Below are 14,727 nucleotides of genomic sequence, written 5' to 3'. Positions count from 1 at the left end.
TAGTCACGCATTCCCAGCTCCTTCCATAGTAAGTAGCAACGTAGTTAAATAAGGTGCACCTGGCTGGATGTCAGCTGTACGTTGCTATAAGTTTCACCAAGACACTGAAAGTGGTTGTTTGATGTACAATTACCGTTTTACAATTGGTATCCATGAGTCTAACTCTTGCACTGATCACACCGTGGGTAGAAAATTGATGTCTACCCCCAAACTCTCACAATTTGGTGCTCTTACCTTTTCACTTTTTTTCCCTTTTTTCTTTTTGCTACTCTTCTCTCCATCCACGGCCAGCTTGAGATTCTCCAGCCTTTGTTGCATCAATTCATCCACCTATCCAGACACACACAATTGAATCTTTCTAAGTCTTCTGTTCTGCCACCACCTTGCAATGAAGCGTGAAAGCAGAGAACAGGTAGTGGACACTCTGGAAGGAAGTAAGGTCCATGCCAGGACTGGTTCTTCCATTTTCAGAGAAATACACACAAGCAATGCACGTTATTAGAGTCCTCTCACTGTTGTCAGCTCACCTGCACTCTGATCTCTTCCTCCACTTCTTCCCGTTTCTCTGCTTTGATCAGCTCTGGGTCATGATCCTGGAGGAAATCCCTTCCTTCGTCTCTGTTCTGCCAAACGGCTGTTTTCCAAAAGAGAGAAAAAAGAGGAGAAAACTTATAGAAATCGTTTATTTCTCCAATTGCTTCTGGAGGCTTAAAAAAAAAAAAAAAAAAAAAAAAAAAAAGCTAGTTGTAGGCAGTTTTTATTAAATTATTAGTGGTATGAAAGAAGCAGACTCGAGGGACACTTACCATGTTCAGAGCCCCGTTGTGGTAAGATCTGCAAATCTTGAGGTTAACTGTTTTTTTTTTTTTGCCTTGGGCTGTAAATTGGTATTGGGCATCAGGGGGATAATAATGGGACGTTGAGGCTGTCATTTGCTGGTTGTAAAGCTGAATGCCTGGAGTGTTGCTCACTATCTGCTCTGAACAGTGCAGTGTTGCTTAACCATACCATGTCTGATCTTGGCATCTTTTTCTCTCTGCTTACCAGCATTCTGCTCAATTCTTTACCAAAAAACAGATGCAAACACAGCTCCTGTCTTGAGGGATGTGCTTGCTACGTGGCTCTTGGCTGCCACAAATCAGGAGACCAAAGGAAAGCGTTGTTTATTCCAGGCAGCTTTCCTTGTTCTCTCCTGGTCAACCCTTTAATGCTTATTTAAAGAGTACTTTAGCTGTTGCAGACATTTGTGGGAATTCAAATGGAGTTGGAACATGAGCCAGAAGCACTGGGATATGCAACAGACATAGGAGTGAGATAGGACAACACATCTGACAAAGCAATATGTGCATCCACCCATGAATGATGTAGAATGCATTTGGGGAGTCCTAGGCTTCATAGGCTGAAAGGTGGCTGAAGTCCTTCCCCAAAAGACACAGGACCCATCTGATAAGGCACCTTCATCTCTTAGTGTTCTCCAAAGCAGAAGTAATAAGGAGGCCAAACTCCAGGATCAAAGCAAGCTGATGCAGGTCAATGATTAAAAAAGCCCCTTATTTATAATAAAGTAATTAATGATGTGGAGGTATGCTTTTTTATTTTTGTTGATGCAAGCTGTAATTTGGTCTTCAGAAAGAAAACTGAATGAAGTCTGGCAAGCTCTGTGCATGTCTGAATTCTCTGCTATTAGCAGAAAGTACCTTTTTAATGGAAACGCCTCTCCTCTTTCTACTTTTTTTTTTTTTTTTTTTAGCTAATTTAAAGAGGACAATCCATAACTTTCACTTCCTTGCATTTCAAGCCCCAGCAGTATCTCTATAAATGACAGCTAATCTCCAGCAGTATGCACTAATTCAATTTCCAGATGATTTAAAATGACAGCTTTCTAGTTTAAGACATAGGCTGCTTTATGAATCCGTTTTGTAAAGAGAACTCTTTCCTGTACCTACTGCCATTTCTAAGGCACTATAAATTCGGAAAGGTTTTCACAGTACCCATAGGAGATCATTCTGGTTTTAGCCCCGTTAATATAATACTGGCTGCTATTTCCATCCTCGACGAATTTTCAGAGCCCAATTAGGTGCAGAGTATTTGCAACTTTACATGTGGGGAACAGTTTTTTGCAGGTGAGTAGCCTTAGTTCCATCACAAAACGTGGTCAAGATGGAGAAGGACAGCGGGTTTTAAGGAACGAGGAAAGAAACTCAAAGGTATAGACGTAAATTTCTTTAAATTACTCATGGGTCATCAGGCAGCATGACAGATGTCACATAATATTTCAAGAAGGAGAGCTGACTTGCCCTCGTTACAATGTACCTCCTCCAGGGTTACCAGTTTGGAATTTCAGCCTTGGGGAAAGGGAATGTTACACAGGAGTGATGTGAATTTTTAAACACTTTCTTGCTTGGGTCAACAGGTTGCAGGTGTTATGTTTTCATAGGAGTGCTAAGGTTTAGGTATTTATATTTCATGAAGGGATCCGCAGATTTTTTTTATTCTGTTCTTTCCATGATTGTATGTTGTCATTTTTGTAAATTGATTAGCAGTTAATATTCATGGCAGACAAAGCAGTGATGCTTCTTGGCGCTGTCTTTGCTATTCCCTGGCAATGAGTCCTCTGCGTTATATTAGCCACTAGGTTAGAGATCTCAGGAGGTGCATAGCTCATAGACATTAGATGCTACGTTGTTCTTTCACAGATCAACAAAACACCTCAAAGTTATTTTTAAGGTGAGGTCAGAAGGCTGAGGATGTTGTCTGCAGTGGTCAGTCAGAAGAGCCTGGTGTTTTGTTACAGACTGTCATGCAGCTATGGAGCTATTTTTGTGAGCGTGTGCAGTGCAATTTATATCACCCCTTCTAAAGCAGTGCAAGCTTGTATTTGGATTTCTTTGTATGCATACCTCTCCAAGCTAGTCAAAAGACAGCCAGTGCTGACATCTCTTCAGCAGCATTAGTTTTCCCTTTGCAGACTAGCAGGTAATTCAAATGAATAAGTTTTTCACGCAGAGGGTGGTGAGGCACTGGAACAGGTTGCCCAAGGAGGTTGTGGATGCCCCATCCCTGGAGGCATTCAAGGCCAGGCTGGATGTGGCCTGATCTGCTGGTTGGTGACCCTGCACATAGCAGGGGGTTGAAGCTAGATGATCATTGTGGTCCTTTTCAACCCAGACGATTCTATGATGTTTCTATGAATTTCAGAGCAGCTTGCAACTATTAATTAAAACACTTCGATTTGAAGCATGATGCTTTTCTTCTTAATGTGACTGCTTTCTGGCAAAAGGGTTCAAAGCTTTTGACAGGAGGTAAAAGCACACAGTGTCACCCCACATTACAGTGGGTGTTTGGGTAGAACTCCAATTCCAACACCAAGCAAGTTAAGGACCAACTGGCTGCTGTAAAATGGGAGAAATAGTGCTTTGCTGCCTTACAGCACGAGGGTTTGCAAAAATGAAACCTAAGAAGGCTGAGGAGGTGATTCAGGCTACTTACATTTGCTCCACGTACGCTTTTGCTATTCCCCTGTAAAAGCAGATGTTGCTTGCACAGAAATTGGCTGTTTCCAGCAACACTATGTAAAGTAAGTGTTTGAGATAGGACTTGGCAAATGTAGCTTAGCAACTAGTAAAACTGACAAATACAGTTTTGGGAGAACAGAAGTGTTCCTGAGTTCCACTGAGGTTTGTTTAATGGTTTTAGCTTGGTAGAGAGAGGGGGAAATGGAATGGAGACGCCTGTAAATGAAATGCTTAGAACTTTGAGCAAACAGTTCTGTCTCTTTTTAAATGCTTAAGCAACCTAGGAACACATTGGCCACTCTCAAAGGATGGGAAGGCTTTCTTAATTCTAAGAGCTGGGGGAGAGGTGACAGAACAAAAACATTCAGTGTTTGGACAGCTATCGTTTCAGCAGGCTGCAGCCACATCCAAAAGGGTCTTGAAATAAATTGATTGCAGGCACCTGGTATAAATCTTAGTGAACTCAGCTTCCTTACTTCAGTGATGCTTTCAAGATTTATGCAGTAATAAACTTGAACTTCTGTGAAGATTGCGACAGTAACTGAGCTATTTTGATATAACAATAGAGGAAAGCCCCAGTGTGGAAAGACCAAACTCAAGCTGCTTTTTCAAAAGAATTCTGCTGCGGAAATGAAAGCAGGCTGAAATTAAAAAATACAAGAAATGGCTTGCGCTGCCCTTGTCAGATGTTGCAACAGATTTCCTTCTGGAGCCTTGAAAACCTGAACCTCATCCATGACATTTTGTTGAACAGCCAGCAGGTAGAATTACAATGAAGGGTGTGATAGCTGTGTGATCAGGCACGACATGAGCATCAAGTGCTGGTGAATGGGACAGGAGATGGCTGCACTGAGGAATTAATAGCTGTTAACTGAGAATAAATATGGTGTCGAATAGCTTAACTGGATGGCTATAGGCTCTTACTGTGTGTAAGACAAAACTGCAGCTACTCTTTGAAGCTTGTATGAAGAGCTTATTCTGTCAGCCCCCAAAGGATGCTGCCTGTGCCTGAGCACAAGACTGTGGTGTGCTTGCAAGTGCTTTCAGTAATGGGGTGGCAGAGCTATTCACACTGGCTCTAGGGACTCGATCCAGGTGCCTGAATGGGAATGTAAGCTCCCCAGACAGCTAATGTGCTGCTGTATAGTCCCTGGGAGGCTTTGTGAGATGCAACACCCTCAGAACAGCCCTCCTGTTTGTACAAAAAGTTAGTGTGAGTAACCTCAACACGTATTATATCTCCGCAGTGCTCAAAGGATGTATCTTGATAGAGATGACAGCACATGAGCTAGATTCAGTTACAGTTTGTGTGACAAACACATTTCTCTTCCCCTCATAAGCCCCCTGACTCATTCCTTGAGATAGCTGTGGAGTATCAATCCTATCACAGGAACTTATCAGCCTCTGTGGTGCTTCTGTTGCTAACACTCACACCCAGTGCCATGTCATTGTGTAAAGCCCCTGTGAGGTTTTCCATAACCTGCAGGAGCATGATCTGGACAAACACAAGGATTTTGTGAGTTCACAGCTCAGCATTGCATTGAGGAGCACTAGATGCTGCAGGGACTCAGCAGAAGAAGCACTGTGGAGCACTGGGAAGCTGAGTTGCTATAGAATCATTAAGGTTGGAAAAGACCTCTAAGATCACTTAGTCCTCTCTGACAGTGCATTTAAATGACTTGCTATTGAAATGTCACTTCTGTTGCCCTCAGAAAATCTAAGAGAGCCTCTGTATGTGCAGCGAAGCTCTTCGGTTCTAGTTGGGCCACTTTCGTACAGAAATGTATGACCATATCACCATCCTGCATGATTAACACAATGATTTTGAAAGACCTCTAGGAAGCCTTGAAGTATTGAGGGACTCCCTTCCTAAATTCCATTTAAACTAATGTCTCCATTTCTATAATGTTTCACAGTTCAGGCAGCTGCACAGTTTGACCTTATAGGAATGACATTCAGATTGAGCTGAATTAGAAGAGCATTCCAGCTGTAATTGTTATCTTTTTGTACTGACCTTTGTATTGACTGTTTCCTTCCTCCAATATTGGAAGGAAATTACTTGGAGCCATTTTCCAGCCCTCATCCTCTTCCTAGATTTGTGGAAGGTGAAACAAAAAACAGAATGTTAGTATGCAGAAACATTATATATATGTTACATTTTATATATATATATAAAAAAATCATAATCTTCATTGGACTTTTAAAGAATTGATGTAATTTGAAGGAATAAGACACACTGTTTTATCACACCATCATGAAGTGTTTCAACTACAGTCCTCCAAGCAGGCTCTAAAGAAATCCTCTTCAAAAGAAGAAGAGGGCAGAGTTTTAGTTTATCAGCTGATCTACTGAGGTTTCAAGAATTAAATTTAGGTTTGTTGGTTGCTTGCAACATGTAAATTAAATTACCTTGCTATTTTTTCAGTTGCTCTTGGGTTGCCTCCCTTCTCTCCCCAAGGAATTCCCAATTTGGCGTTAACTCTGGTTGAAACCTCATTTTAATCCATAATTAGAAAAATATTGAACTTGGTGCAGTTTGAAAAACAAAATATTTTGTTTCAACTCCAGCAAAACATATGGACGTTTTCCAGTCTAAAGTAAATGATGTTGACATGTTCCTCAAATAGCTTATTTTCATTGAATTTATATTTCAAGTTGATAACTTTCTGACAGGATTTTCCAAGTTTCTGCATACTGTATCAGTCATGAGTCCTCAAAATGTTAGTAAGGAAATAGATATATGGGAAATGGTATGGGAAATGGAGGAAGAGCCAAATGTGGATTCACCCAAGATAATATAGGTTGTATGTGGCTTTGCTAATCAATTTGTAGTGTGTTAGTTCCTGGAATAACTAAAAGAAGCCAAAAGCAAGAACTTTACATATGCTTCTGTATCTAAGTGCCATTACATCAGCACATACAGTTGCAGACAGGTTATGTTAATTATTAAATATGTTTTTAATTAAAGGATTATAGTAATTAAAGTCTGGGCCAAGGAGAACATGCAAAACATTCACCATTTCTATCCTATGATCCATAGGTATATTTGAAAGAGATTCAGGAGTTTCTTAATCGATAACAATTTGAGTTAAATATAAGGAAGTATTTGTTGATTTGATACTTGGAGCTGAAATTCCCAGTTGCTCTGGTGTATTCCCAGCTTCTGCGGGGTAGCATTTTCAGATGCATTCTTAAATCTGCAGTAGGCATGCTCCAACTCTGCTGTCTTCTTTCAACATTTTTTGTTATGTCTTTTAGAAAATCATTAAAGTGCGCTGGTCTAAAAGAAATTACTTAACTGCTAAGTATTAAAAATAATAACAAAAAAAACCCCAAAGAGACAACCTTAAAATTGGACTTACTAATTTTTAACCTCAATAAGAAAGGATGCGTATTAACGTACCTTTTATTGCTAAAAATGTGACTAGTATGACTAGTAGTCATTTTAACTACTAGTTTAACTGATTTTTCTACGCTAACATAAATAATATTGTTGTGTTGGTTTCGGTGACTTTAATCAAAACCATCGTATGTCCAACAACAGCTGGAAAATGCTGCTCTGAATTCCCTCTTCCTATAGTGACAGCATAGGAGTCAGTGTAACACAAAGGAATTCTTTTCCTTTGAAGTCAGTTGATGTATTTTTCTGTGTTTGGTGGTGGGTGGCTGGCTGGATGGCATGATCTTGGAGGTCTTTCCCAACCTTGGTGATTCTATGATGGAATCCATGCTTATTCTGTGTTACGTGCTAAAGCACCTCAAACATTCTGATTTAAGCACAAACATGGAAAGAAGCATTTTTGTTTTTGAAGCTTTCTTAAGTTTAGCCCAAGTCAGATGGCTTTGTGGCTTTATGTTCTCATTCAGGATGGTGAACTGACTCTGTGCTGAGCTTCTGCTAATGGATTTCACTAAGGACAAAATGTCTCACTGTTTAACACTTGAGGATGAAATCTAGGGATTGCTCAGTTGCACTCACATCTGGTGAGAGAGACAAAGTGCAGTGCATTACTGGGTGAAGCAGCTCAGGCTGGTCTAGCATGTGAAAGGGATCATACGGTGCAGAAGTTGCTTTTGTTCTTAGCTGTCCCATGGGAAATCAGATCAACACCTTCCAGAGAAGAAAATGAAGTTGCTCTGATATCAAATATGCTTCTTTAGAGATTGCTATCAGGCTTCAGAAATATTTAAATTTCCTTCTGGGATCAAACTTTTGTTTTCTTAAAGAACTGAAGTTACAAGCAAGGCTTTTTTCTGACTGCCCTACTATGACTTATAGCCTATACTTATTTTAATAAGAATCCTGCTGTTAGAACTTTTCCATGTACTTCCCAACTGCTCTTAATATCTACTTTTCCCTGTCAGTATTATAACCTTGGAGAAAATGTTCCCTTTGTTCTTTCTCAATGAACCATAGAGAACCTGATATAATGGCTCGGAATTTTACTTGACAGGACCTGTGATGGCTGAAGAGATGGGAAAGACATTGAGTTGTAAAGCCTCAGAGCTCTATGCTGTTATTTCACCCAGTTTCAAAACAACCTTGCAGAGGCTACGAGAAGAAAAGAGATTCATTTCTGGCACTGTGTTGATTCTTATCTAATAAAAGGTGAAAGAAACACAACAAAGAATCAAATGTATCCTGTGAAAGTGCTGGTTTTAAGCAGATGTTAGCTGACATCCAGCTTTAGGAGCTCAGGTTGGTTTTGGCATTTTTAGCATGTACACCTCACTGACTTGGACTGTCAGGAATAGATTTCTCCATTGCCTTTGCAAGACCAGGTGCTTTGTTCTGGGCCAGCAAAGCTGGGAGGACATAGGACAAGGACAAAGCCGTTGGAGAACACCCTTGTGAAAGCATCTTCTTTCTGTGTAGCTGTGAATAGCAATGCTCTTGCAAGTCTGTAATTTCAAAAGCTTTTCAAAGCAATAGCTTTCATTGCACATACTTTTACTTGATCTTCCCCAGAGATCTGCAATGCCTGTGCTGATTTAAGGGGTCACAGTAAGAAGTGACCCAGCAGAACCAAACTTGGCACTAGCGTGTCTTGAAATTTTATGGATAACTTGGTATCAGTATTATTTGGCTTAGGTCTGAAGGCGTTATGCTCCTCTTCCTTCCCTCCTTCCACTTGGGCTGGCTCAGGTCTGCCAGCTAAGATATCACTATTCCACTTCCCACTCCTTGGAGTTTGGTGCCTTCCCTATTGCTGTCACCCTGATGGAAGAAGAGCATCTATAGATGTATGAACAGAACTTGGAAAGCTTCCAGTTCTCCACATTCTATACTGGACTGACCACTGCCTCTTCTAGCTGGCAAAGCAACATCAGGCTCAGAGCTTGGAAAACACATTTATGCATGCTTCTCCTTCAGCTTGCTGTACATCTTCATTTATGAAGGAAAAAAAAATCCCATATTCTGTTTGGAATGACCCAATCAGCATCTTTACAAGTTGAAAACAGCTAACTAAGCTGCAAGTTAAGACTTTTGATATCCTCATCCAAATTAGTTTGGTTCTTCCTAAGTTCATGTTGTTTAGTTTCCTGGCTAGCTGTTATGAGATCTGTCTAGACTGATGGTTGATGATCTTTTTTTTTTTTTTTGTCATTGCTTTTCCAGGGCTAAGACTTAAAATCAAATTGTGTAAAATTTGTAGAGAAGAGTAAGCTTTAAGCTTTGTGCCAGAACAATCTGACATCTCCATATACTCAGTAAGAGATTAATGACCCACATTAAAATAATATATTTTAATTTTATATATATATATAAATTTATATATATATATAAAATATATATATATTTATATATATATAAAACTTCAACTTTGTTTATACTATAATAAGCAAAAGCAGTTGCTTGAGTGAAATCCTACAATTTTTGTTATGAAGATGCCCCTAGTCACTGCACTGTTGTTTCATAGGTTCCTTCCTCAGTAAAGCTGTTTCTGAAATAACTTGGAAGCACACCTTCAGGGTAACCAGAGCCTGAGTGTATCAAAGACTTCAGGGAACTTCTCATACATTAAGTGGTGTCCACTGTGACTTGAAGCAGAAAAGAATTCATATCCTAAGAACGTAAACTGAAAATGCTTGACTGCAATTTACAGGCATACAAAATATTGGCTTGCAGTACAAAAGGCACAGCTGGCCATTAGCAAACTGTACTTAAATTTAATCTAGATGTCCAAGCAAGCTTGGAAATGGGTATCTGAAAGAGATTAAGGTTCTTGTTTCCTTAATTCCGATGTAAAGGGGCAGCAATAACCAACTTTTCCATAGTCCACATTGAAAGTGTAGATGCTTGGTTATGAAACTGGCCACCATTTTGTCTGCACAAAAGGAAACAATGCCAAAGCCATAAAGTGTATTGTTCCTCTCATCTGTGTCTCTGGCATTCTGTCCACCTATGTCAGCTCTCCCCACTGAGCTGAACTATGGCTATGTAGACTCCTTTCCTAAAACAGGAGAGGTAAACTAGAGTTCCCTGGGGCTATGGTAGTGGTTGAAAGTTTAAGGGGGACTGGCCTCAAACATTCCCTGGGTCTCCTGAACCTAAAGCTGAAACCCCAGTGATCATCAGTGTCACTATTTGTATCAGCGTGATACAACTTCATATCCCCTGTCCACTTACAGCTGAGTAGACTCTACTATATCTCATTTTCACAAACAAGTTTTCCTATGTGAAGCCTTACTTTCTTTCCTGTTTTCTGTGTCTTCTTTCCTTTTGCTTTTTCCTTTCCTTTTTCTTCTTTTTCCTTTTTTTCCTTTTCGGATTTCTTCTGCAAAGCCATTTCCCTTTGGTCAGCCAGCTCTGCAGCAACCTGAAAGAGAAGGAAAGGAGTGTCAGAATGTTCACATGCAAGGTATGTTAGGCATGCTGTAAGAGTTACGAACCAGCATACATTTTTTTTTCCCTTGGTTTTGCCTTTCCAACACGGAGGAAATCCAGTATCCAGTACATTGCTTGGTAGTTCTCTGTTGTGATGTACTTACTGCTTTTTTTCCCCTCTTGTAATTTGGATGGTGATGGCAACTCCAAATAGCCTCTCTGCATTATGAGGGATAGAGGAGTGGGCCTGTATAGCTCTGCACCACTTTAGAGTTGAAAAAGGGAGGAAGGAAGGCCCTGAATTGTGCTCATGAGTCTACAAATCTGCATTTCAGCAGATCCTGGGCATGGCATGAAGAATTTTAAAGCTGATCCATTACAGAGAGACCCCTTTCATTTGTGCTGACAGGCAAACCTCAGCATGACTATCCTAATACATCTTTCAGAAAGTGGTGATTTTCATGTCCCAAACCACCAGGGCTTTTATGCAGTATGAATGGTTCCCAAAACCACCCAGAAGCACAATATCCTAATGATAGACAACTGAAAGTTCCCTCTGGGTTTAGGGCTGGATTATGGATTTGTCTTAGCGTTTTTAAGATTGATTTTATAGAGGGAGATTTTGAGAGATGGCCTCAAGGCATGTCTAATTTCAATATTTGGCTAAAGACTGAAATTGTTCTTGTGGATGAGATTGGATAGAGATATCGTGATGAGCTCTGACAGATATGCAGACAGCCCAGCATCTTTATCCCAGCAAGCTATCAGCAGCTGATAACTGGGCAGGGCTGTATCAGCTCACTTCCTGGCCATTTACACATTACTACTATTTGCTTTTTCTACTATTTCCTTCTTCCCAGATGCCTCTGATTCTCTCGTGCCAGAAATGAAATCTAAGATTGTGTACTGATGAGTTTAAAAGCAAAGATCTGTGGTCAATGCAACTTAATAATATATCATTAATACTGGCAGTACCGTGAAAGCAGAGAAAATAGATTTCCAAGTTTAAGGCAAATGTTTCCTCTAACAGTAGAAATATTTGTTTTCTATGAAATGCATTTTAATGCATTAAAGATTGGACAGGGAAAGTAGGGGGGGCAACACGGGCTATATTTTGCAGTCAGTGAAATTTCATTACTGGATCTCCCCAAGCATTCCAGTGTTGCACATTTAATTAAATATGGTAATTTAAACCCCAAGCACCGTTCCGACATATCTCGCAGTGATGAGCAGTGAAGCATTTCATCTTCTTGGATAGATTAATAGATTGACTAGAGTTCAAAATAGGTTTTCAGTGTCCCAGCAGGCTTTCTGTATCCAAAACCAACAGCACTACCCAGAGTGCATCCTATACTGTAGCGCTGATACCCGGCCAGAAATCCAACCTGGTCCCTCCTGCATCCAACCTCTGCTCTGCATGCCTACCAAAGGGCAGCCATAACACTTCCAGCATCTCAGCGGTGGACTGATCCAGCAGGATTCCTGTAAGCACGCATGTGATCAGCAAATGGTTTTCATTTTAGGCAGTGTTACCAAGTTTTACTGGCAATGCTTTATGCGTATGCAGAATCTGATTGCAACAACTAGTTTTCGTGTTTTTATACAGATGAATAGGGTTAGACCAAGCTTCTGTGCTTATTAACCCACTATAATGGGATGGAACTGTTGAACCGCCCTTATCCTCTTGTCTTGCAGAACGTGTAACCATGTGCAGGTCTGAGATGTGGGCAACCACGTGGCTGGCAGCATGGCCAGCATCTGAAGCCTAACTTCTCTGAAGTCTCTGCTTCCCAAAAGAGCGTGACAGGGCAAATATAATTTTTCCTTTTCTGCATCAGATACACCTTCTCCTCTATGTTCCTTTAGTGCAGATTTTGCAGCTCTGCTTGCGCCTCTGCTCTAAGCAGCTTCGTAATTGCAGAGGACTGGGAGCTGGGGTGAAACCAGCTGTGTATCTAACCTTGAATGGTTCGTACTCTTCTATACAGAACAATTTCCCCTCCAGCTACAAGAAGAAGCCTGAAGAATCTGACAATAGAAGAGGAATGAAAGGAAAGGACAAGCAAAGGTTAGTTTGAGATACTAAGCAATTCACCTGCATTATAATACTTTTTTTTTTTTTTTTTTTTTCCCCACTGAAGAAAACTTCATGGTAGAAATAAAAGCAGGTGTCTTCCTAAATTATTTTACACTTCCCTTTCTTTGCTAGGTTGCCTCTTTTTGAAATGAGGCTGAAAGTGCTTTGAGAACTCTTAATGTTGGGGAAGAGAATGCACATCAGTAAGGGTGGATGAATTTTAGCCTCCATTTTTCCTAGTCTTTCTGTAGGAGCCCTGCAGACCAGGTGATTACTTCTGCCCTGTAACTTTCAAGGATGAAAAGACATTTTTCTCTAAACTGATCTTCTATAAAAGCCAAATCAACTTTTCTACTCATACACTAGCTTTAGTGTTCCCAAACTTTCTTCAATGCAAATTCTCTTTATTGGGAAAGAAAGAGGCAATGGAACTGAGTGTCATCTATGGATGCAAATGCATTATGTTGGAGTTATGAGCCAAGTATCTGAAACTCTCTACTGCCAGCAGGACTCGCTTGTGTTCTCTGCTCCTCAATCACAGAAAGCTTGGCATTGGCTCAGGCAAGCATATACTTTGGGGTAAACGTTCTTCCTCAAGAATAAGCCCTTCCTTCATCCCTTGAAAGAATTCCTTTGTTGAGCGTTTTGCCTTTATTAGTGTTGTAGACATAAATAAATAGAGCTTGGGAATTTCAAATCCGCAGCTACAGTGGGTGTGAGACAGCCTTGGAGCCTTGCAGTTCTGGCTCTAAGACCATTTTGAACAGAAACACTTACTTGGCACGTAGCTTGTGGTCTCTGGAGAGAAAATTTGCTCTCTTTGAGAACTGTATAGAGGAAGAAGCTATTTTGATGTCTAAGACAAAAACAAAACAAAACAAAAAATGTTTCTTCTCCCAGGAAACAAGACCATCTGAGATGGGAAGAAATGCCATCCCCATGATCCAGAGTAGCATCCCAAACAGCATCTGTTCACTTACATTGCCTGTACATCTCTCTTTCCCCCAACCTGAGGACACTCAAGAGGTTGTTGATGCTGCCTGGCTTTAGGCACACAACCTAGATTGTTTTCTAGCCAGCAGAGACAAGTTTATCACACCCAAGAGGCAGTGAAGAACCTGCTTGGATCTGGCACTGCTATTCACAATCCCACTGATTACTGGGATTCGTGAGGACCTTTAACTGTCGGCAGTAATGAATAGTAATTAGTGCCACTAATAGCTCACCCACTGCCAAATGAGGCTCAGGATCAGCAGCTAATGCCTACTTTTTCTCACCCCTTCTCTAGATGCTACCGGATTAAATACTGAGATTATGGTAATATAGAAATGACTTTGAGCTCCAAGCAGCAATTTGAACGTCTAACCAAAATCTCAGTCTTATTTTGATAAGCTACTTAATGTTGGTAATGAAGGGGGTTTGGGAGCGAGGGAATGACTGCTAAATGACAGCTCTCTTGGCTTACTTTCATGGTGATGAGGCTTAATGAACTACAGGAAGAGATTATCGTTCTGTTGGCAGCAGTGTGGGGCAAAGCCAAAAATTGTCACATCTGATGATTATCTCTGGAGCAAAACATAAAAAACCATTAGGGATAGACGTCTGGCACAGATGCAGGGAGATTACACTCCTTCAGGAGATTCTGCTCCTGAAAAGTGCATAGGAAGTAGAGAAAAACTCATGTTCAGTTGAGACAGTACATTTTTTCTGACTAAATGGCTGAGTATCTTGCATTGGGATCTCTCTGGCTTACCTTTTTGAAAAGCATTTGTAAAATGTCTTGAAAGCAGATTGTGCAGGAGGCATTACAAAGTCAAGTAAGGTCAGAGTTGTCAAAAGATAAAGAAATATAGAATGTATAATAATGCAGCAATGGTTCGTGAAGTGATTAATTTGTATTTTATTTTCCCCAAAGTGTCTTTACTTAAGCTTTATAAAATTCTCACTTGTTAAATACAGTTCTGCCCTGATTTTCCATGGAGTTTAACTTGGGAGCAACCAACCCATCCTGGGAAGGTAATACATATAAGAGGTGAAATCTTCTGTCTCCCCTGAATTCAAGGACAGAAATTCCATTAACTTCAGTGGGGTCAGGATTTCATTTATAATGCTACACAGTAGACCAAGTAGACCAAAGTGAAACAAAACCAGTTAGCCTTGGGATTTTTAAATGTAGGCTGGCCTAGATGAATACAAAATATTTTGTTTTTCTGACATTCAGGTAAAAGCATGAAACTTCCTTTTGACAGCTGCGTTTTGGATGCCTGTAAAGGGCATGTGAAGCACCTCCTGCTCTCAGCTGTGCT

General features: G+C 40.4%; 1 protein-coding gene and 1 non-coding gene across 4 annotated transcripts in view; one reads left to right on the top strand and one right to left on the bottom strand.

Moving 5' to 3' along the window:
- The window catches only part of LOC100546352 (uncharacterized), a 101,019-nt gene that overhangs the window by 15,109 nt on the left and 71,183 nt on the right, over window positions 1-14,727 (top strand). The window lies entirely within an intron of this gene.
- The window catches only part of DRC11 (dynein regulatory complex subunit 11), an 86,075-nt gene that overhangs the window by 25,031 nt on the left and 46,317 nt on the right, over window positions 1-14,727 (bottom strand). For both annotated transcript variants that reach the window (XM_085227595.1, XM_085227596.1), the window contains exons 8-11: window positions 10,208-10,336; window positions 5,530-5,605; window positions 528-634; window positions 235-330 (exon numbers count right to left, since the gene is read on the bottom strand). In XM_085227595.1, coding sequence (XP_085083721.1) covers window positions 235-330; window positions 528-634; window positions 5,530-5,605; window positions 10,208-10,336 — 408 coding nt within the window. The remainder of the gene's footprint in view (window positions 1-234; window positions 331-527; window positions 635-5,529; window positions 5,606-10,207; window positions 10,337-14,727) is intronic.

This window comes from Meleagris gallopavo, chromosome 7 (genome assembly GCF_905368555.1).
Source record: "Meleagris gallopavo chromosome 7, MGAL_WU_HG_1.1, whole genome shotgun sequence".
Taxonomy (NCBI): domain Eukaryota; kingdom Metazoa; phylum Chordata; class Aves; order Galliformes; family Phasianidae; genus Meleagris; species Meleagris gallopavo.
The sequence above is the reverse complement of the archived record's forward strand: the minus strand, read 5'-3'. Positions and strand labels throughout refer to the sequence as shown.